The sequence below is a fragment of the Bos javanicus genome, chromosome 18, assembly GCF_032452875.1.
Source record: "Bos javanicus breed banteng chromosome 18, ARS-OSU_banteng_1.0, whole genome shotgun sequence".
Classification (NCBI taxonomy): Eukaryota; Metazoa; Chordata; class Mammalia; order Artiodactyla; family Bovidae; genus Bos; species Bos javanicus.
Genome location: NC_083885.1, coordinates 36185588 through 36209210, shown reverse-complemented (window position 1 = coordinate 36209210; position 23623 = coordinate 36185588). Strand labels below are relative to the sequence as shown.

Below are 23623 nucleotides of genomic sequence, written 5' to 3'. Positions count from 1 at the left end.
CCATGCTGAGGACACATCTCAAGGCACACAGCCTGGTGGGTGGGGAGGAAGGAGAACCCAGGGGATCTGAACCTGAGAAGGTGTTGGGGAGACAGGGGGATGTTCTGACTCACGTCTTGAGAGCAGAAGATCAGGGATGGCTTCCTGGAGGAAGTAACCACTGAGCTGGCCCTGAGAGAGGAGTTAGTCAGGCAGGGAGCATAGGAAAAGTGTGCCGGTAGAGGCGTGAAGAATCCAGATACCCTGGGGAGGGACCCATGGGCCCCATCAATGAGAAGCCCGGGAGAGGCCCCAGGCCTCCTCGGAGCTCACCTCCAGAGCCTGGACGGTCAGAGGGCAATGTCCAAGCTACAACCACCAGTCTAGTCCTCCCTGAGGACTATCTCAGGGCCCAGAATAGAGCTGGGGGGGGGCAGGGGGCGGGTCGCAGCAGTGAGAAGACAGAGCTGGCAGGATATGGGGACTGGATCTGGACTGCAGTGGAGAGACACAAGGCCCCCTCCCATCACCCCTGCCCCGATCCCTGGAATCCTCACTCACAGGGCTCTGGACTCTCCTGCTCTGCCCCAGGCCTCCACTTGCCACTCCCAGGGTCTGGAACACACTTACCCACATATCCTGATCCTTCACGTCTCTGGATCTTTGCTCAAAGCACCCCTTCCATGAGGCTCTTCTCAGACCACCCACCACTTCTCAGCAACTGCTCATTCTTAAACACCCTAAACATTTCACGTATTTATTATGTCTCTTGCCTGTTCCCATCAATGCACTAGAATACAAACTCCACACAGAAAGAGATTCCTATGTTTCTGGTTCTCTGCTGTACCCTAAGTCCTAGATCAGTGCTTAGCACATAACAACTACCATTATTTATTAAATGAATGAATGAACGAAACGAATGAATGAATAGAACTGGTGTGCCATTTGAATGAATGATGAATAGAACAGGTGTTGTCATTTGTTGAGAAGGGAAGCAAAGTTGGGGACAGTAGTGGATTTCGGATAAGCATTTGGAGTGGCTGAGGGACAGACAGGTAGACCATGCTGGCCTGAGGGCCACACGGATGGTGGGGCTCATTTCTGGTTATCTGAGGCCACTCCAAATGGCCTCGGAGGAGCCTGGGACTGAGTCAGTCCAGTGGCCCCAGGGCAGACAGAGGGAGGAGAACCTGCTGCTCCTGTTCCCCGGGTTCACCCAGCCTGCCCAGGTCTCTGCCCACAGGGCCCCACCCAGCCAGCCAGCAGCAGCCTTGTGATATAGTCCTTTTATGGCCTTTGTCAGCCAGAGGCCAGGCCGGAAAAGCCATGGGGGACAGGGTGGTCCTGATAGCCCCCGACCCTCCTGGTGGGGCTCTAGGACAGGAAGCTCAGTTTTACCTCCGTTACCTGAGTCATCACCCAAACATCCCCTGTGTCATATTCCTGGCTCCCAGAGTCTGCGTGAGAGGTCCCTTCCCTCCACCTAGGCTAAAGGCACCCCCCCTCCCTTGGCCAACAACAGACACACCATTGCCTCCCCCCCCCTCGCTTTCCTGCTCACATGCCACCCAACACCCCAGACCCACCTCCCCCTGCAGAAGCTCTGCCAGCTGCTCCAGCCCACACAGGTCTTCCCCTACCTGAGTTGTGAATGCACCCATTGTCTGATAACTTGGCATCTCAGCACTTTGATGCTCTTCACCTCATTTCCACAGCTCTCTCTCATCGCCTGCCTCCAAACCCCCAGGGACAGGAGAAACTTTGTGACTAACACAGAGCACACAGTAGGCACTCAAACACTGTACTGAGGGGACTTGGTTGGCTTCTGTGATACTAAAAACACCTTCCTGAGGTTAGAATGAGAAGAAAAAACTCCACAGACTGATGGTCACATCTTACATTGCCATTTGCAGAAAACTTCAGTTTTTTAAAAACCTACAAATACAGGCACATGTGTCCTGTAAGTGATTAGAAAAATGTCTGGGAGGATGTACGCCAAATCGCTAATGTCAGCCACTTGAGAAGGGGGGGCGGTGTTTGAATTTTCTCTTACAGATTATTTAGGTTTTCCTTGAATGGTTTAAGCTTTATAGTGGAGAATTTAAAACATATTCCAAAGTAGAGAAAATAGAATGATGAGCCCCATGTATTGAATGCCCAGCACCAACAACTAACTGCACGGTGGTCTTATTACATCCACACTCCATCTCAGACCCCTTATCTTTCCAACCATAAATAATACATCCCTGGTTATCTCCAAGGGATCAAGAACTATAGACAGACAACTAGCCCTTGAACAGACACTGGGTCAAGAGTGTCTTAGATCTGGGGAGGTCAGGAAGCCAAGTGACAAGGCGATGTAGCTCTCCTCATCCTCAGTTCTTCTATCTGGCTCCTTCGCTCTTTACATTTTTTTTTTTTTACCCCCTTGACACAAGTCTAAAGTGGAAACATCTAATAATAAAAACTGAGTACTTAAAAGAGTGTTTGCTGTGTGCCAGGCACTGAAAGCACTTTATGTCCGTTAACTCATTGAATCTTCATAGCAGCCCCGTGAGGTGGGAACTACAATTTTATCCCCTTTTTACAGGTGAGGGAACTGAGGCACAAAAAGGTTAAGTAACTTGCCAAGGACACAAGGCAAGAGTTGAATCAGGATTTGAACCCAGGCAAACCTGTTTCTCATTCCACCCTCCCCAATTCATCTTCATTCTCGGAGGCTCAGGGAGGCTGACTCCTTCATTTCACAGGTTAAAAGAGAAATAAATGCTGAAGATGAAAGCCACAACCTTGATATCAAATCTCTGTTGAAACTAAGAGTCAAGACTCACACCTGCTAAGTGATGTAAGTTTTCTAAGCTGAACAGCCTCCCCAGGTATTTAATTCCCAAAGTCTTAAGTACTCCCATGGCTTAGGCAAGAAGATTAGCAGAGGGGAGATAAAAGAAACCATAACTGAATTCCAAAGTCCAAAGAAAAATCAGCACAATTTACACAGAAGTTTCAAAACCAAAGACTCTGAGAAGCTCTGAAATATCCATCTGTGAGGCACAAAAGAGCATTTCTTTAGAAAGGCAGACTTGAGAAGGCAAAAGGTACAGGAAGCACACCCACAAATTCTCATTTCTCTATAAAGTTTAGTCATGATGACAGGCCCAGGAGGTGGGGTGGGAATGAAATCAACCACATGACCCTCCCCAGCAGCTGTTGAACCCAGTCATTCCCACAAGGCCGCGGGCTCCTTGTTAAGAATGCAGAGATCTAGGGCCAGTATCTCCCAGGATTTATGAGTAAGAGCCAGCACCAAGAGTACCTGTGACCATGAGAGGTGATGTCAGGGAGTTGATTCAATCTCTGATACAATAACCTCACCGGGAGAGGCCTCTCGATGGCCGTGATTCAGGGCCCTGCCCCAGCTGTCAATAGGGCTCAGGTTCTTAGACCAAGCTGACTCAAGGGGTGATGTTCTCTATGGAAAAGCCACAGCTTTTCCACAAACAAGTTGGTCAACTCATTCCCTTTTCAAAGACTCCCACACAGTTGTGATGAAGAATTTGTGGGGGAGGAAGTCTGCTGTCTGAAAAACCTCGTATGAAACCAGGCTTCATTCTAACTGTCAGGTCCTGGGACCCTGGTAGACATGTGACCCTCCCCCGGCCCCCTCTGCCATGAGGAAGAAACTATGAGGAGCCGCAATCCTCTCGGGCCACACCCCAACATGGGAAGTGGGGTGCGTAGCATGGAAGAACTGGATCCTGGTTTTTGTGACAATTAGTTCTCAGGATTATTCTTCTAGAAAAATGCCTGCCCAGAGTATGGTCATTACCTGGCACCAATGTGGCCTTAAAGAATGTGGGGAGGGACTCTCCTTGTGGTCCATTCGTTGATTCCCCGTTTCTACTGCAAGGGGCGAGGGTTTTATTCAGGGGACTAAGTTCTCTCATGCTGCCCAGCCAAAAGAAAAAGAAAGGACGTGGAAAGTCCCGCTCTCTCAAGAAACAGCCCAATTCTAATTACATATTCAGCGTCTCACTTCTTCAGGTCTTTACACTAATGTCTTTCTTCTTAGTGAAGACCTCCCTCAAATCCCCCCACCCCAGCACACCCAATTCTTATCACCCTTCCTGCAGTATTTTCTTTCCCTTCCATAGATCAAGATCCAACTGCCTCCCCCAGGCCCCTCCAATGAGAAGGGAAGGAAATCCACGAGGACAGGGATTGTCTTTTGTCCTCTGTGAGATCCCCAAGAACAGGACACGACTGAGCAACTGAACAACAAGATCCCCAATGTGTAGTGCAGTGCTAGGTAAGTGCCCAGCATGAACTTGTTCCATGGACAAAGGAATGCCTCAGTCATCCCAAGGGATGTCTCTCCGAGTCATTCAGAGCAGGAACTATCCATCGCTTTCACTTGGCTGCTCACAGACCGTCTGCTTAGTTGGCTTTTCCTGCTGTGAAGAGTGCAGACTTTGGAGTCCAATAGCCACTGAACAAGCAGCCAGGCTCTCCTACTTCTGGTCTGTGTGAACTGCAGCTGCTCAGGGTCTGTCACTTACCACTGGCTTTGTGAGGTGTAAGGGAGAGACAGCATTGGGGAAGAGCACGTACTACCCATACAGTGTTATGATAACAAGTCTTATGTCATAAGAATAAAGGATTATTGTCTTTGAGTTTTTTGCATCTTCCAGTTCTCTACCAGCTCCCTCCAGGCTCCTGTGCATTGCCAAGAACTGGAAGAACGGAAACTGAGTCTTGAAGAATTAATGGGCCTGAAGGATACCCGGGAAGGTGTTGGGTGTATCTGGAAGCCCTGCTCAAGGAAGGTGTCACCCAGACAATAGGAAGCCAAACAGATGGCTCTGGCGGGCTCAGATCTCTTGTTTAGATTTTGATCAGGTGCTTCTTTACACCAAGAAGTGTGGGGAAGAAATGGCTCATCTGACCTTTCCGCTCTAGTCTGCAAGCTGTTTTGTGACAAGACAATGAGGTAAGGTTACACCAGGGATGTGCAGGGCTCAGAGAAACTGGGGAGTGCCAAGCGGAGACACAGGCCCTGAGAAGATCCTCTTCTCCTCGTGTCCCTTCTGTGACTGATACTGAGAAAATTTCCTCTTTTCTTTAAAATAAAAAGCACAATAATACCTGAAACTAATATATGTCAATTGTATCTCAATTTCTTCGGAAAAAGGCACCACAGTGGAATAACTTCTAAAAGCAAAAGATATGTACATACCTATATGTACACTCTGAAACCTCATTCATTCATTCAACAAATAGTTACTGACACCAAATATGTGTCAGGAACAATTCCAGGTGCAATACCAATACAGCCTGTGAACTCAATAAGACAAAAAGCCCCTGGCCCCTAGAGCTCTTGTTCTAGTGGGAGGAGACTGATGGTAGACAGGAGAAATAAGTGAAATATTTGTTAGATGGTGAAAAGCAATACAGAAGAAAATGAAGCAAAGAAGGGGGAAAGGGTTACCGCCTCAAACACGGGGTTCAAGAAAGGCCTAATTGAGAGGGTTATATTTGAGCAGAGACTTGAAGACATAAAGGAATGAGCCATGCAGTTGGCAGGGGGAAGCTACTGTTGATGATAGACAGTGCAAAGGCCCTGAGGCATAAGTGTGCCTGATGTGTTCTAAATACAGTCAGGGCAAGAGGTAAGGGGTGGAGCGGGGGGAGGGTGGGGTAAGGGAGGCAGATTGTGGAAGGCTTGTAAGTTTGAGAAAAGACTGGTTTTCACCCTGTGTAAAATGAGAAACTATTGGCACTTATTGAATAGGAGTGATGGTCTCTAACTGAAATTTTAAAAGCCATGACTCTGACTGCTGAGTGGAGAAAAGATTGTGTTGGGGGGAAAAAAAAGAGAGATAAGACTGTGTTGTGGGAGGGGCAGAGGAAGCAGGGAAACCAGAGGGGAGGCTGTTGCAACGTCGATGTGAAGACGCTGGGGGGAAAAAAAAAGTCTTTTGGGAAAACTCTCCTGGGAACAGAGGAGGTGCATCAGTGTGTCTGAGTGCCAAACCACAGAAACAGGTGTTCCTCTTAGCCTTCAACTTGCCCAGGTATCGTAAATCTGAAGGGCTTTCGGCCTGTTACATGCTCCTCTAATTACAAAGCCCACTAATGATTATCTAGACCTTGGCCAATTATCCCACAGGATCCTGGGCTGGCCACCATTTATGGTTTTCCTCAGGGGGAACAGGTTCAACTCTTCAGGTGGGTCCCAGGTGGTCCCAGCAGTGACACCTGAGCTCACAGGGACCCAGGCATGTGTTCCCTCTTCCTGGTGTGGACAGATCCACACCCAGACCTCTGCCTGGCTCTCGCACCTTGAGTTGGTCCCAGGTTAGAACATGAGTTTGTTTAGGACACTTTCCCTCCCAACCCGCCTGGAATGCCAGTATAATTGCACTTTCAGAGACCCAGAAAGTCGAAAAGACAGAAAGGGGAAAAAAGTGCACTTCACCTAGCATTTTTCTGAATGAAAGTCAAAAGGGACAGAGGCTGAAAATGGCTCAGAGGTGAAAGACAAAAGAGGTCCTCAAAAAAACAGGCTGAATTCTAGCATCACAACTAAAAGTGAAATGCAAAGGGTGTGAACACCTGTTTTTTAAAGGGGAGAAGGAATTCGCCTCAAAAAGGTGAATTAGCAGCCTTCCCTGGTGGTCCAGGGGTTAAGAGTCCCTCTTGCCATGCAGGGGACTCGGTTCGAAACTACTAGAACCGTGAAACTACTAGAAAACTACTAGTTTCTACTAGTGGACAACTAGAAAGCTGAAACTACCAGAGCCCATGCACCTAGAGCCCAAGCTCAACAAGAGCAGTCACCGCAAAGAGAAGCCTGAGCACCACAACGAAAAGCAGCCGCCTCTTTCTGAAACTAGAGAAACCCTGCACACAGCAGCACAGACCCAGGGCAATCAAAAAAAAATATAAAACGATTATTATTTTTTTTAAGGTGAGTCAGTTTCACTGGAGATGCAGTGTGGCGACAGGGCGGTCGAGGGGCGTGGGAAAGGGCACAGGTTTCAGAAGATAAAAGTCCAGCCCTGCCACTACCTGGCTGGGTGAGCCGACAAGCTGTCCAACTTCTGAGTCAAGGAGATAACAACACTTCCTGCCTTGGGCCACCGGGAGGATTAGCTCAGCTGTCGGGTCTGTGAGGACCCCGCTTTTGCAGGTCCCGCTCCTAATACTGGTTAGAAACAAATACTTGTATTTTTTGTTTGTTGGCCGCCTCCAGATAAATACCCTCAGCACAGCCCTTCCATCACGTTCTCCTCCAGTGTGCGGGGTCCCTGTAACATCTCTGCACCTACTGACACGAGATTAAGGGAAAAGGAGCACTGCCCTATACAAATTCCCATTTATACTGATGCCTGCTATTCTTTCAGACTCCAGACCTGAAAGTCCCAAATGCCTCCAAGATGATGCCACTTCTGGGTCTTTAGAAACTCTCTCCTAACCAAGACTTAATTTTCCTTCTCCAACTTGCTGCTCTTTCCTCTCTCTTCCCAGCAAAGGACCACCATCTCATTCACCAAGGTGCAGGGGTATAACTGACTGCTGCTCCAATCCTCTGAATATTTTCCCACACAATGACTTTCTCCAGTAAATGGGAATAGCCACTGGTGGGGGGCGGGGAGTCTCAGAGAATTTCTGGAATCTCCCTGAAGACCCCCAGCACTGGGTGTACAGTGGGGAGAGGTTGGTGTACTGGCTACTTCCCAGCGCCCCCCCATCTCCATCCCATGGGCTCTACCCATCAGCCCTAGAGGTCTCCTTCACTGGCATGGCGGAAAGATCAGTCTTACCCTTCTGGATCAAGGGTGCCCTTGGAGCCCTGGACAACAGACGCCCACACCCTGGCTGCCGCTGGGTATTTACTCATCAAACACTCGGGATCAAGCCTCTGGAGTAGTCTGGGGTGATGAATCAGGTAGACTTTTGGGGAGCTTTTTAAAATGCCCTGTCAGAACTGCCCCTTTCAGAGACTGTAGCTCAGTGAACCTGCAGGGGATTTTTGAAGTAATCTGATGCTTAGCCAGGGTCTCAGGGGCTGAGGCACAGCACTTTTTGAAACCGAGGAAAAGACAGGCATCCTTAAGCCATGTGCACTATGAAATATGTTTCAAAACCAAGCAAAGGCTTCCAGGTTCAAGGTTATCCTCATTTTCTGGCCCCTGCCCTGACCCAGTTGTTCCTTGCCCACTGACCCCTCCCACCCCAATTCTGAACAACATTTATGGGCAGGTCCCCAGGCAAGCCCACCCCAGCCTCCCCTCCCACCTCCCAGTACACTGCACAGCGGCAAGCAAGAAAATACTGCAACATTTCCTTTCCACGCAAAGGGCACTTTGGTCTAGTCACTGTTTGCTGTTGGCAGAGTAGTGTTTGCTTTAACACAGAAACAGGGAGAGTGAGGAAACTGGTTTGGCTGGTTTGCTGCGTGGGAGAGCACACAGGGAAATGTTTGAACCAAAGCTAAAACGAGGGAGAGTCTCAAACAGAAGGCACCAAATACTCTAGGGGCTTTAATGTGTCACCTTCATTGGGCACCTGATACACAAGATGACACGCGAACTATTACGCCCATTTAACAGAAAGGGAATCCAAGGTTTAGAAAGTCCTGGGCCAACGTCTCTCAGCTGGCAAGGAATTCCTGATTCCAGTCTAGGCAGTCTGACTCAAGAACCTTCTGAATCTTCTTGGGCCTTGAGAGGTGGGGGAGTGGAGGATTGAGGGTGATATGAGGAAGGAAAGGGAAGAGGAAACAACAGAAAGAGGGGGCTTAAAATGCTCCCAACAGTAACAAGCAAAAGCTGAAGTATATAAAAGGAAAACTTCAATTAGTAACAAGAGAAAAGGAGAGAGGGGGGAGGGAAAAGAAGAGACACACCACAATTTTTTTTTTTAATGGACCAAAGACCAAAAAAAAATTTTTTTTTTAATGTCTAATAACTGCCCTTCCATTTCCAGAATCAGGTTTGAGGTCTGCCCTCTGTGCCCTCGCTGGCTTTCAGAGGGAAGCACTCAGTACCCTATATCCTTAGACACACTTATCACTATACCCCAGCCTCAAGAGCCGCTGGCTGGACATGAAGCTCTCACAAGCATCTTTTAAAAGTTCTAACAGACCCCACTCTCCTTGACAATTACAATCAATACCAGAGGCTAGCCCCAGGCCACAGTTTGAGATGAGAACAATAAACCAAGGGGTGAGAGGTAGTGAATATTCATTCATTCATCTATTCAAAAGAATGAGTGCATACTCTGTCCTTAAGAAATATGAGCCATTTAATGACTCTTCCCTGTTTCCTTACATCCTTCTCACTTTATGTTCAACCCACATCAGCTTTATTCATGACTGTAATCCCAGATCCAGCCTGATGATGACACTCAATCTGCACTCAACTCACATTTGTTGACCAGAGAATCCAAGTGAAGAAACAAATATGCAAATTTAATCCTCACAACAATTCTGTTTAAGTATGATTGCCCTCCCGCCCCCCAGTTTTACAGATAAGGAAACAGGCTCATAGAAGTAACATGATTTCCCCAAGGTCACACCGTTATACCAGTCAAAGCTGTGGTTTTTCCAGTAGTCATATATGGATGTGAGAGTTGAAGAAGGCTGAGTGCTGAAGAATTGATGCTTTTGAATTGTGGTGTTGGAGAAGACTCTTGAGAGTCCCTTGGACTGCAAGGAGATCCAACCAGTTCATCCTAAGGGAAATCAGTCCTGAATATTCATTGGAAGGACTGATGCTAAAACTGAAACTCCAATACTTTGGTCACTTGATGCAAAGAACTGACTTACTGGAAAAGACCCTGATGCTGGGAAAGATTGAAGGCAGGAGAAGGGGACAACAGAGGATGAGATGGTTGGATGGCATCACCCACTTGGCAGGAGTTTGAGCAAGCTCCAGGAGTTGGTGATGGACAGGGAAGCCTGGCGTGCTACAGTCTATGGGGTTGCAAAGAGTTGGACACGAGTGAGCAACTGAACTGAACACAGCTAGTAGTGGAAATTCAAGTCTGGTCTTTCAACTCCTGGCACTATCCTAATCAGCCCCAACCCAACGGTCTCCAGCCTACAGCCCTGAATGGAGATGGGGGTGGAGGCAGAGTGGAAACCCAGGAAGTCTGATTGTGATAGTTGCCTCTAAGGGATTTTTGGGTTTTGGCAGCTTCTGGGAGATTGAGAGCTGATTATTTCAGCATCTGGCATATCTGAGGCTGGAAGGAACATTCCAGAAAAAGGTTCACCCAATAAAAAGCCCCAAAAAGCAAACAGGGATTTCCCTAGCAGAGGGGAAAGGCAGTTCTAGTGGCCAGTAGAGAAGCAGTAGCCACCAGTCTTCCTTAGGTGGCCTTCCTCAGGTCTTTTCTGCCACTTCTCATGAGACACAAAGGCAAGGGCAGGATGATGGTCCATTAATCTCCTTCCCCAGGGTCTAGGCACCAATTCTTGTCACAGAGCCAGTAAGGGGAAGTGACGTCTAGGAGTTTGAGAGGCAGGGATCTTATGGGCATCTTATGATGTAAGGTAACCCCAGGCAGGCTTCCATATTTGTTTTTTAAAGCCTGGTTTAATTAGGGGGCCTGCATACTGTTTCCATCACCTTTCAGCACATCTTTTAGAAGGAGGGGGAAATGGGTGTATTTAACCCGCACAGGTGGGTGCCTGTGAGCAAGGGCCATCCATCAAGCAGTCAGAGCTCAAATGCAAAATATAAGCCCTGTTTGCCTAAAGCCAGGTGGCGGAGGAAGCGAAGCAAAGAAACCATCAGTTTGAAAGCCTGCCTGGTTTTTTTTTTGTGTGTTTTTTTTTTTTAAACACCACCCCTCAATCAACTCAAAGCTGAGTGCCCTGGGATAATACTCCTGAGACCCGAAACTAACGCCTGGGTTTCACAAACAAGTTTGTATTTAAAAAAAAAAAAAAAAGGAAACTGATCAGAAACTCTGAAGACCAATGTACAGTTGTGCTTTTGGTGTTTTTTGTTTGTTTGAACGTTCTCCATTCTAAAACCTGGAGAGAAACCAAAGTAATAAATACAAAGCTGAGTGAGATGGTGGGGTTCAGCCATTTCACAGGGCACAGGACCCAGAAAACTACACCCCAAGACCCCCTGAGTTTGGTCAAAACCCTATTTCTGACATTCTTCAGCCACCTATAGACATAACATCACAGTCTCCTTGTTCTCACACTCCCATGCAGCAAATTTCCCACGAGGCCAATGTTTAAACCTGGCACTAATAATATCCCAAGCCTCCATCTTCCTGGAATGTCCAAAGGGAATGAGGCTGCCTCCCTAAATCCTGGTTGCCTTTTGAAAATCGCAAAGCCAGTTCCCTGAAGTTGCATGTTTTTACCAGAAGGGCACTTCCATCCTGGGGCAAGTCCACAATGGGTTGGAAAGAGACCTTATGGTCCAAAAAAGGCCAAAAAAATTAAACGTCAGGAAATCTGTTGAGTGGGGCTAGGTGTGTGTGTTTCTGTGCGTGTGCTCAGTTATGTCTGACCCTTTGGACGATAGCCCGCCAGGCTCCTCTGTCCATGGGATTTTTCAGGCAAGAATACTGGAGCAGGTTGCCATTTTCCCCTCCAGATGATCTTCCCCACCCAGGGATTGAACTCAGGTCCCCTACATTGGCACATGGACTCCTTACTACTGAGCCACCAGGTGTATAGACATAAACAGAACTGGAACCAACGTCATGAGCGCCAGGATTCCAGAGGCTGCTTCTCCCATCAACACCACGAGCTACAGGCTCCTTCCACCTCCCACCGGGTCTGGTCCACCTCCCTCACCACCAGCCCCCGTCAGGGTCCGGGTCCATCACCACCTCTGCTCTCCAGGGCACACAGGGAGGAGGACTTCACAATGCACAGGAGTTCCCCAAATACACTTTCTTTTTTTTTTTTTTTTTTGAGATTGAGAGGAAGAAGGAATGGGAGAAAGGCCAGCTGTTGATCCCTGAGCAGAGTATGGAATTGCCTTATGAGGCAATTCCTGTTTCCTCATCTCAAAACATAAATAACAATGGTGCCCACCGACATAAGATTCAATGAGGTGAAATATGTGATACACCTGCCCCAGAGTCTGGTTCAAAAGTGAATAGGTGTGGCTATTAATAATAATATAATAATAATATTTGTATTATTATCATGTAATAATATTATCATGTAAAAATAACAATATCATGTCAGATATAAGGACTTGGTGGTGGGGGTGGGGGATAAAAACTAGACTAGCCCACCTTTGGTGTTACCAGATGTCTTGGTGAAAGAAAACAAAGTGACCAATACTTGTGTCGCAACACCTCACACACAGATGTACACACAGTTTCTAAACTTTGCCCTGAATTCAAGGTTCAGTCAACTTTGCCTCCTCCCAGAAGCCAGTCTTTGCTCCCCACTGATACCCATCCCTGGCCACCCACACTGCCACCTAAGTGCCCATAGACCACAGTGTCCTCTAAGCAGGTCCTGGGACATTTCGGGACATTTCTCATCAACCTGCTGGAATGGGAAATACCAAGGGCAATGGTGGGGTATTCCTTTAAGTCCTCAATCACTCCTGGGGTCCAGCAGGGCCCGGCAGAACACCAATCTGAAATGGGCCAAGTAATGGGGGACCCACTGCAAAATCAAGCAGACAACACTAGATTTTTTTCCTTTTTGACCCAATAGAAAGCTCCACACAACACAGACGGGCCTCAAAAAAACAAATATGTTTAATCAGTCAAGCTGCAGTTTGTCTGTTTAAAAAAAAAAAAAGTCGCCTACTGTTGGAACAACTTCCAAAGTTAAAAAAAAAAAAATATATATAGCATGATTGCTGCATTTTTCACATGGCCAAAGACTGGAAGAATAAACAGTGAACTCCCTTAGGGTTATTGTGGGTGAATCCTTTCAAAAAATGTTTCTTTTATTGTTATGATACTCACCCAATCAACTAAATCAAGAAGGAGAAAGTCCTTTGGTAGAAAATAAGCACCTGGAGATCAGTGAAACCAAAAGAGAAACCAACCTTTCCTTGCTCTCACTCCCGGGCAAAGTGAAACAAAGCAAAATCTAGAATCCTGATTATCACAGTGATAAGACCCAGAAGTACACTGTGTCTGTTTTTCATTCCCTAAGTCAGGGCTACCAGGCTTTAAAAAAAAAAAAAAAAAAAAACACCAAAAAACCACACATACACACACACAGGCCTGCGCGCCGCGCGCACGTGCCACTATTCCTTGGGGAAACAGTACCTGTATAAAAAAAAAAACTTCATCTCTATGAGCAAAAGCCACAGCCTAGTAACCAAGAGAGGACTCCTCAGTCATTCCAGAGATGTTGAATGCGGCCTGGAAGTCAGAATCTAGATCAGATTCCTACTTTGACCCTGGGGCCAGTGGACTCCACCCTCCTGAGTCTCTCATTTGCTCATCTGTAAAAAACGGGAATTATCACCTCCCCCACCACCCTCTTCCCACACATCAGGTTTTAGACGTTGGAAAGGACAGACTGTCTTAAAGTGGTCAGGATAATAAGGGACACACTGAAGACCCCTAATAAGTGTCCCCCATAACTAAGTCAACCATACAAGACAGCCCCTCAAACCCAACGCTTTATCCTGGCAAAAGTTTAGATCCCCGCATCTGTGTAATCTACAAAGGGTGTCACCTGAGCCAGGAAAGACGGTGCTCGCCCAGTTCGCTCGCCCAGTCCAGCCCGCGGGCGTAGGAGCGCCGCTTCTCCGACCCTGCCCACTCCCACCCCACCCGGCTCAGGGACACTGGCGGCGCGCCCTCACCTCTGCCTAGGACTCGCCCTCTCTCCAAGTTCCGCCGGGGCACGGTGAACGTGTAACTCTCAGCACCAAAGCCAGGAATGCAGGGCTCCGGCTCCTGGCAGAGCCACGATGACACCTGGGGTAGGGGAAAGGTATGAAACCGGGGTGACTTGGTGAGCGGGGGTCTCCTCCTACCCACATCGAAACCAACAGCGCCTCCCTTCCTTCTGCTGGCACCAGGACTGTGGGAGGGGTGGGCCCACCCACCCCCAACCCCCCACCCCCTCCATTCTCCCGCATTTCCCCCATCCCCATTTCCCCACCCCCATTTACCCCCATTCCGCCACCCCCATTTCCCCCCATTCCTCCCCACAGGGCAGCCAGCCAGCCACGTGAAACTCTTTCATTCAGAAACCTGTGGCCGCCAAGCCTCCAGGACTTCTCAGGAGGGAAGGCTGCTGGCTCACCTTTTCCAGCCTCAGCACCCCTTTCCTTTCAGTCTCCTTTTCAATTTCATTGGAGGCATCTTTACTCTTCCCAGTTCCACTCTCCCTAGACCGCGGGTGCTCCAACCTCTTTACACCCTTCCTTATCCCGGGTGGGGGTAGGGGGTGGGGGGCATACCTATTCACTATCCTTTACAGGGTAGGTGCCTTTATCTATTGGTTCCGCTTTCCTTTCCTCGTTCCCACTACTCCCAGCTCCGCCCGGACTTACACCAGGGCTCCCCATCCCATACCCCGACGCCCACCCTGCTCCATGCCCTCTACTCCCCGCCTGTCGCCCATCCGAGTACCCGGAGGCTGCAGTGAGGCGCGCCCCTACCTCTGGCATTTGCGGGAGGCCGTCCGCAAAGCCGCGCTCGCCCTTCACCCTCACTGGCTCCCTCTCCCACTCCCTTCCCCATGGAGTCCTGAGCGCGGCGCAGTTTCCGGGCCATTCAGGCCCTTTGGACCCAAACTTTTTTGGAATAAGAGGAAACAGGGGACGACAGGAGAAGACGAGAGAGGAGTTTGGGGGCTGGGGCGCGGCTTATGGAGCCGGAAGGCATCCCGCGCAGTCAGGGGACCCAACGTACCTGCAGCAGCAGCAGGAGCGCAGAGAGGTTGCGGCACCGAGGGCCCATGGCAGGCCGGGCGGGGGCTGAGTAGGATCTAGCTGAGTTGGATCTAGCTGAGTTGGGCCGGGCTAGAGTCTGGCAGAACTTCTACGAACTCACAGGTGCTTTGAGGCTCCGGACGCCAATGAGCTGCGGGGCGCGGCGGGAGCCAGGTGAGCCTCGACGGTCCCGCCCCCGGCACGAGGATTGGCTGAGGATGCACCTGCCGGCCGCAACCAATGAGCGGCGAGGCAAGGCCTCCGCTTCCTCCGCGGACTTGGGCGGACGCTCCGCCCCCGATCCCGCCCCGAAGCCGCAAGCAGACCGGGTGACCTGAGAGTAGTCAGAGTAATGCAATAGTAGGGGCTCCACAATTCCTATTACCATTAGGTTCGAATACCAGCCTCGCAGTGGCTCACTAACATCTGGGGCCAGAGAGGATTTTACCCTTTAACTACTTCTGTCTTTTAAACTTCAGATCTCCATCGGTCCTTGTCGACAAATCAGTTCACTGGGCAGAATCTTCCCTTTCAAAGCCTCAGTTTCTTCACCTACTAAATGGTAAAATAATCACAAATGCCTTCTTGTGTTGTTGTGAAGTTGTCATACAATTAAGACCAATGTTTCGTGCACCACAAAAGCACTATGCAGATGTGAGGGACAATAATAAGTAACGATTGATACTGGGCATTAAAAGTTACTGTGCCACAGGCTCTGTGCTAAGCATTTGACATTAACCATCTTATTTCATTTCATCTCAAAACAACACAAGAGTTGTGCTATTATTCCCATTTAACAGAGGGACAACCCAGGCATAAAAAATTTGAGGCCAGTAGGAAGTAGCAGGGGGCTTCCCTGGTAGCTCAGATGGTAAAGAATCTGTCTACAAGAATAACTCACTTCAATGTCCCATGCAAGGGACATTATCTTTCCTTTTACGCTGGGTTCGATCCCTCGGTCGGGAAGATCTGGAGAAGGGAATGGCAACCCACTCCAGTATTCTTGCCAACAGAACTCCATGGACAGAGGAGCCTGGTGGGCTACAGTCCATGGGGTCACAAAGAGTGGAACACAACTGAGCGACTTTGAAAGATACAAGACTGGAACCCACCTCCACAGCCCGTTCCATTGGCTTCACCTCATGTGGCTCCATATAATCTTCTGGCTGGAGCTGCAGGTTTCAATTTGTCCTTTAATGTTGACAGGAAGAGATCCATCAGAGATCAGCCAAACCTGTCATTTGCGAATAACTCGCTTCAATGTCTCATGTAAGGGACATTATCTTTTCTTTTACCCTTGAAGCATGATCAGAACTACAGTGTGTTTAAAAAGAAATGGTAATTATGTGATATGATGGGGGTGTTAGCAATGAGTTAGGTATGTGTTAGCTAAGTGTTAGTTATTATGGTAGTAATCATTTTGCAATATATGTGTCAAATCAACATTTTATTTTTGATAAATTTATACAATGTTATATGTCAATTACATCACAATAAAGCTGGAAATGCTGAAGAAGGGACAGACTACCCACTCCAGTATTCTTGGGCTTCCCTTGTGGCTCAGCTGGTTAAGAATCTGCCTGCAATGCAGGAGACCCGGGTTCAGTTCCTGAGTTGGGAAGATCCCCTGGAGAAGGGAAAGGCTACCTACTCCAGTATTCTGGTCTGGGGTTGCAAAGAGTCAGACACAACTGAATGACTTTCACTCACTTACTCAAAGCTAGAAATGGGTTTCCCAGGTGGTAAAGAATCTGCCTGCAATGCTGAAGACCCAGATAACCTGGGTTCAATCCCTGGGTCAGGAAGATATCCTGGAGAAGAGAATGGCAACCCACTCCAGTATTCTTGCCTGGGAAATCCCATGGACAGAGGAGCCTGGTGGTCTACAGTCCATGAGGTCACAAAAAAATTGGACACGATTGAGCATCTAACACACAAACACACAAAGCTGGAAAGATACAGTAATAACAACAGTAACAAAAACTACAGTGTGTAGCTATGTGACTTCGGGCAAGTCAGTATTTTCATCTGTAGAAATGGGTCCTTAGGAGCTAATATAAGAAAATCACTGTGGCTTTCCTGGTGGCTCAGTGGTAAAGAATCTGCCTGCCATCGCAGGAGACACAGGTTAGATCCTTGATCTGGGAAGATCCCACGTGCCTCGGAGCAACTAAGCCCTATGGGCCACGACTACTGAGCCTATGCTCTAGAGTCATGGAGCCGCAACTGCTGAAGTCTGTGCATCCTAGGGCCTGCGCTCTGCAGTAAGAGAAGCCACTGCCAAGAGAAGTCCGAGCCCCACAACTAGAGAATAGCCCCCATCAGCACAATTGGAGAAAAGCAATGAAGACCCAGCACAGCCAAAATAATAATAATAAAATAAAATTATAAAAAATATAATAGAAGGCTGAATAATATTTTTTTTTTACTTGAATAATATTTTTTTAAGAAAGAAAATCACTAAGCAGAGTACTTGGAACCTGGTAGCAAATGCTCTGTCAGTGCTGAGTGTGGAGGTTGTTCTCTAGAAAGAACCAGCCCCGATCCCCTATGCTCATGGGGAAGACCATGTTTAGAATATTTCACCCAGAATTAAAGCTCAATCTGAGCCCACTGTGGCTACTTTCTCAACCCCAGAGAAGGGGCACTGTCTCAAATCAAGACATTGTTTCAGGTCAGTACAGCTCCCTAGCCCCTACCTGTCCCCTCCATTTAATGGGCTCCTGAACACACGCCCAGGCCATTTGGATTTCTGCCTCTTAACCCACCAAGAGGTTTGGAGGATAAAGGCTCCAGTATTTCCTTTCCCACTGGGGCTCCAGCAGGACTGCACATTAACCAAGATAATGGAAATACAGAGAGGCGTTTCCCCCATGGGGTGGCTCATCCGTTTATTTTTTTTTCCCTCAGTTATGTAAAAATTCATATTTTATACCATCGCTTGGCCCAGGGAGCCTTTAGGGCTTTGCTTTCTTCCTCTCAGCAAGCCCTGGCCTTGCAACTCCACAGCGGCTCTCATCGACTCCTCCATTAAACTCTGATAATTCAATATAAAGGATTTTAGAGAACAATTAGAGGCAGTGAGGACAGGTTGGGCATGAGCTTGCTTCAGACTTCTCGGCAAGCCCTTCTCCGAGCTCCAGGGAGTGGGCTGCCTGCCCTCAGCTGTCCAGGATGAGCCAGGGTGAACAGGGGACCCACAGGGTGTCCCTGTGGAGACAGGGCATTGTGCAGCCCTCCATGAACTGCCTCAATGTCTTCTTCCTTCAAAAAAGGATACTTCATTGTGAGCCTCAAATAAGCAAAGGTGAGCCTCTCCTGCCTGACCTCAGGCTGATGGAGGGTTCAAATTCCTGCTCTGCCACTAGCTGGGTAGCATGTCCAGTCTCAGTTCCCTCATCCATAAAATGGGGATGTAGGTAGCACTTAATTCACAAGGTTCTTGGAAGTGCTAGTGAAGTCAGCTATTATCTCTCTAGGCTCAATGCATTCCCCTCTCACCAGTGAAGTTGCTCAGTCGGACTCTTTGCGATCCCATGGACTGTAGCCTACCAGGCTCCTCCATCTATGGAATTTTCCAGGCAAGAGTACTGGAGTGGGTTGCCATTTCCTTCTCCAGGGGATCTTCCTGAACCAGGGATCAAACCCAGGTTTCCTGCATTGCAGGCAGATGCTTTTCGTCTGAGCTACCAGGGAAGCCACATTCCCCTCTAGCTTCCAGGAAAAACCGTGAGCCCCCATGAATATGCCTCACCCCCAGGCTGGGAAAATCTCTTTCATGGGGGCTGTTTAGTCATTTAGACCTGCCCAGAGTCATTCGCATTTTAAAGAAAGCACTGGGATAATTCTTTCAAAGGCAGGAAAACCTTGAAACTAGTTAGTAAACTCCACCCAGTGTTCTTTACCTGGTGTCTGTGGGTGGGCGCCATGGGGTGAGAGGTCCTGAAACTCCTGAGATTGTTAGCAATCTTTTGGTGCAGGAGGTATGGTCCATGGCATTCATTAGCTTCTCAACTTTGGGGAAGAAAAATCAAAATCTTGGAGTCAAGGTCTCTCTGAAGGCTGGTCCAATGTAAATGGTAGGATTTCAGGCATCAACCGGGAAAACAAATGTTGAAAGGGGCCTTGCAGGTACCACCTCAGGCGGACAACAGACCCTACTACCCCTGGTGCTAACCAGGCTTTCCTGGTTGGCATGACCAACATCAGATTTCCTTAGTGCCTGCAGGGTGTGTCTCGGAGGACGTTCAGTTCCTGGGTGTCCTGGCAACTGGTCACTCTGGAGGCTAAAGATTAACTCCCCAGGCAGTCCTGCCCCTTTCATCTTCTGGCAAAGGGGTGATGATAACCGCACTCAAACTGGGAGGGGCACCTCTCCCCGGCCTCTACCAAGAGGAGCCCAACCCCCTAACCCACTGGGGAGGAACCCCAGGGAAGATGGAATTGCTGGGGACTGCAGCTGGATCAGGCTTCCCATTGAGTGGGGAGAGGAGGCTCCATACCAGCTCTCCCTGGGTCTCCTGACACCTCTGCTGGGCTGCTTGCTGGCAGGCAGGGGAAAAAACTGGATATCCTACTTCAGTCTCCTGTTAAAATGTGGTAACTGATAAGGGTGCCACCTCTTCCAGCTCAATCTACAAGAAAAATTTTTATTTCAAACACAAGGAAAATAGTATAATGCACATCAGCATATAGTATAATAAACCACCATGTATCCATCATCCAGCTCCAAGTTATTTTTTTGCAATTTGTATAATTTTGTAACATGTGAACATTGTATCAAATCTTGTTTCATAATTTCATCCTTGAGTTTAAAAAGAAAATTGAGACTATTTCTTATGGGAATTTGCTGTATGATTCAGGGAACTCAAACCGGGGCTCTGTGACAACCAAGAGGGGTGGGATGGGAAGAAAGGTGGGAGGGAGGTTCAAGAGGGATGGGACATATGTATACCTATGGCTGATTCATGTTGATGCTTGGCAGAAACCAAGGCAGTTCTGTAAAGCAATTATTCTTCAGTTAAAAAAAAGAAATACATTGCAAATTGAAAAAAAATTAAGACTATTTTTTAAAAAGTAGTTTTAGGTTCATAGCAAATTTGAGTAGAAGATACAGAGATTTCCCAAATACCTCCTCCCCACATGCATAGCCTCCCCATCAACAACCCCTACCATAACAGTGCATTTATTAAAACTGATGTGTGTGTGAAAGTCACTCAGTCATGTCTGACTCTTTGTGACCCCATGGACTGTATAGTCCTTGGAAATATCCAGGTCAGAATACAGGAGTAGGTAGCCTTTCCCTTCTCCAGGGAATCTTCCCAACTCAAGGATCGAACCCAGGTCTCCTGCATTGCAGGTGGATTCTTTACCAGCTGATGAACTGCCCTAAAAATTCACTGTGTCCGGCCTGCCTGCTCATCTCTCCTTCTTCCCAGCTCTGGTCAACTACTGATCTTTTTACAGTCTCCAAAGTTTTGCCTTTTCCAGAATGTCATGTAGTGGGAATCACAAAGTATACAGACCTTCAGACTGGCTTATTTTACTGAGTGATATGTATTCAAGGTTGTTCCATGGCTTTTCCTGGCTTGATAGCTAATTTCTTTTTTTAGCACTGAATAATATTCCATTGTTGTGATGTACCACAATTTTCATATCCATTCACTTACTGAAGGGGATCTTGCTTGCTTCCAAGTCTTGGCAATTATGAATAAAGCTGCTACAGACACCTATGTGCAATTTTCTGTGTGGATGTAAGTTTTCAACTCCTTTGGATAAATACCAAGAAGCATGGCTGCTGATCATATGGTAAATATTTGTTGAGTTTTGGAGAAAAAAAAAAAAATGGCCACACTGGCTTCCAAAGTGGCTGCATCATTTTGTATTTCCACTGGCAGTGAATGCGAGTTCCCACTGTGCCGCATCCTCACCAGCACTTGGTGGTGTTAGTATTCCAGACATTTTGGGCATTCCAATATGTATGTACTCCTGCATTTTTATTTTTGCAGAATATTTAAAAACAAATCTGAGATAACATAATTTCCCCTGTAAATATTTCAGTCTTCATCTCTAAGAACATGACCATCATCCAATTAAGTCATAATGCCTGATAAAATTCCCAATAATTTCTCAATATTGTCCAAAGGCTAAAAAATGTTTTTTTAAACAACTTAAGAACATATATTTATTTACTTATTTGGCTACACCAGGTCTTAGTTGTGGCACTCAAGACCTTTATTTGTGGCATTGTTGTTTAGTTGTTAAGTCATATCCAACTCTTTTGTGACCCTGTGGGCTATACCACGCCAGGCTCCTCTGTCCATAGCATTTCCCAGGCAAGAATACTTGAGTGGGTTGCCATTTCCTCCTCCAGGGGATCTTTCCAACCCAAGGATCGAACCAATGTCTCCTGCCTTGCAGGTGAATTCTTTACCACTGAGCCACCAGGGAGTTCAGTTCAATTGCTCAGTCATGTCCAACTCTTTGCAACCCCATGGACTGCAGCACGCCAGGCCTCCCTGTCCATCACCAACCCCTGGAGTTTACTCAAACTCATGTCCATTGAGTCGGTGATGCCATCCAACCATCTCATCCTCTGCCGTCCCCTTCTCCTCCCACCTTCAATCTTTCCCTGCATCAGGGTCTTTTCCAAAGAGTCAGTTCTTCGCATCAGGTGGCCAAAGTATTGGAGTTTCAGCTTTAGCATCAGTACTTCCAATGAATATTCAGGACTGATTTCCTTTAGGAAGGACTCATTGGATCTCCATGCAGTCCAAGGGACTCTCAAGAGTCTTTTCCAACACTACAGTTCAAAAGCATCGATTTTTTGAGCCACCAGGGAAGCCCCATGCAAACTCTTAATTGCGGCAGGTGGGATCTGGTTCCCTGACCCGAGATCAAACTCCAGGCGCCCTGCATTGGGAGCATGGAGTCTTAGCCACTGGACCACTAGGGAAGTCCCTACAATATTTTTGTATCAGAATTCAAGCAAGAGTCACACTTTACATTGGGCTGTATGTCCCTTGCATCTCTTTATCTTTATAAAAGTCTCCCCATCCTTTTTTGTCCAGCTTTTTCAAAGTATAATTGACTGCATGTATTTCAGTAGACAATTTGACATTTTGGCATATACAAATACTCAGAAACCATAGACACAATCAAGAAAATGAACAGATACTTTTTTGTTTGCTTCTGTTCTGATGTAATTCCAGATTTTTGTTTGTTTGCTTGTTTCTGTTTTGATGTAATTCCAGATTTACAGAGTTTGTTTGTTTTTAAGTGGCATTTAATTTTTTAAGATGCCAGGTCATTTGTCCTGTTAGAGGTCTTGCATTTTTATATTTGGTTGAATGCATCCTCAGGATGTCACTTACCATGTCCCTCTCTCCCATATGTCATGGAAACTGGTACTCAGATCTAGAGCTTTGATTTGAGTTAGATTCAATTTTTTTTTAGACAAAAATATTTCATAACTGGTATGGAGTCCTCCCTATAGCATCACATCAGGAAGCAAGAAATTGGCTGACTCACTTTTAGGATACCAAGATTCAGCTGGTGTCAGCTGATCCTTCTATTTTCACATTCTCCACCAGCCTTTCACCTTGTGGTTTTAGCACCATGGATGATGGCTGCCCATATCTATTATACCATTAGGGAAAACAACAAACATTTATTAAGCACTCCCATGTGCCAGCTACTCTGCTCAACAATGAGGACACAGAAATAAACAAAATATGCCCTTAAGAAACTCATAAGGTGACAGATGCAGACAGGTAAACATTCATCCACTTATTTATTAAATATTTGAATGCTAACTAGGTACCAGTATCATGCTAAATGCCAGTAATTATAATATAGTGTGTAAGAAAAGTGACAGCTACCATTTGTCAGAACTCACGATACTCTAAGTCAACATACAGCACTTTGGGGGCTCTCACTACACCCATTTTATACATTTGGAAGCAGAGGCTCAAGGGGTAAAGAGGTCTGCCCAAGGTGACATGTTAACTGACAGAGCTGGAATTTGATGGGTTCAAAGCCTTTTCATCTCCATGCTGTACTGCTGAGACCAGGGCAGGTTTTTATTTCCAGATGCCATTTGAAATGAGAGGCAAACCTTGCTTAATTTAGCAAGAAATGGTCCGTCAGTTGACCTGACATTCCAGACCCCAGGGTGGCAAATACTGGTTTTTTGGGCTTCCCTGGTGGCTCAGACAGTCAAGAATCTGCCTGCAATGTAGGAGACTGGGGTTTGATCCCTGGGTCGGGAATCTGAAGAAGGGCATGGTAACCCACTCTAGTATTCTTACCTGGAGAATTCCATGGACACAGGATCCTGGCAGGCTACAGTCCTTGGGGTTGCAAAGAGACAGACATGACTGAGCAACTAACAGTTTCACTTTTACTGGTTTTTTAGCCAGGCTGGAGCTTCCAGTACATGAGGAGTGGGATAGGGGTAATATTGAGAGCTGGGTCCTGGATCGAACCATATGGTCCTCCAACTTGCCCACAGAGCAAAAGATATTCTCCCCATTTTGCAGAGGAGGCAACTGATGCTCAGAAAGATGAACAGTGAGGTCATGGCAGAAGCAGGCCTCAGGTGGATGCTCTGGCTTCAGGACCAGTAAAGCAAAATGGTTCCCAGCACAGATGTTAATGCCTCTCTGCCTGGGTCTGAATCCTGCTCTTCCCCCTGCTGGCTCTAAACCTTTGAATGAGTCACTTAAAACACTCTGGACCTTAATTTC

At 47.3% G+C, this 23623-nt stretch overlaps 1 protein-coding gene across 1 annotated transcript in view; it reads right to left on the bottom strand.

Annotated features, from left to right (window-relative positions):
- Nucleotides 1-15078, bottom strand: part of LOC133230354 (cadherin-1) — a 72757-nt gene extending 57679 nt beyond the window's left edge. The window contains exons 1-2 of the mRNA XM_061387713.1: nt 14857-15078; nt 13800-13914 (exon numbers count right to left, since the gene is read on the bottom strand). Coding sequence (XP_061243697.1) covers nt 13800-13914; nt 14857-14904 — 163 coding nt within the window. The 5' untranslated portion in view covers nt 14905-15078. The remainder of the gene's footprint in view (nt 1-13799; nt 13915-14856) is intronic.
- Between the last annotated feature and the right edge of the window lie 8545 nt (nt 15079-23623).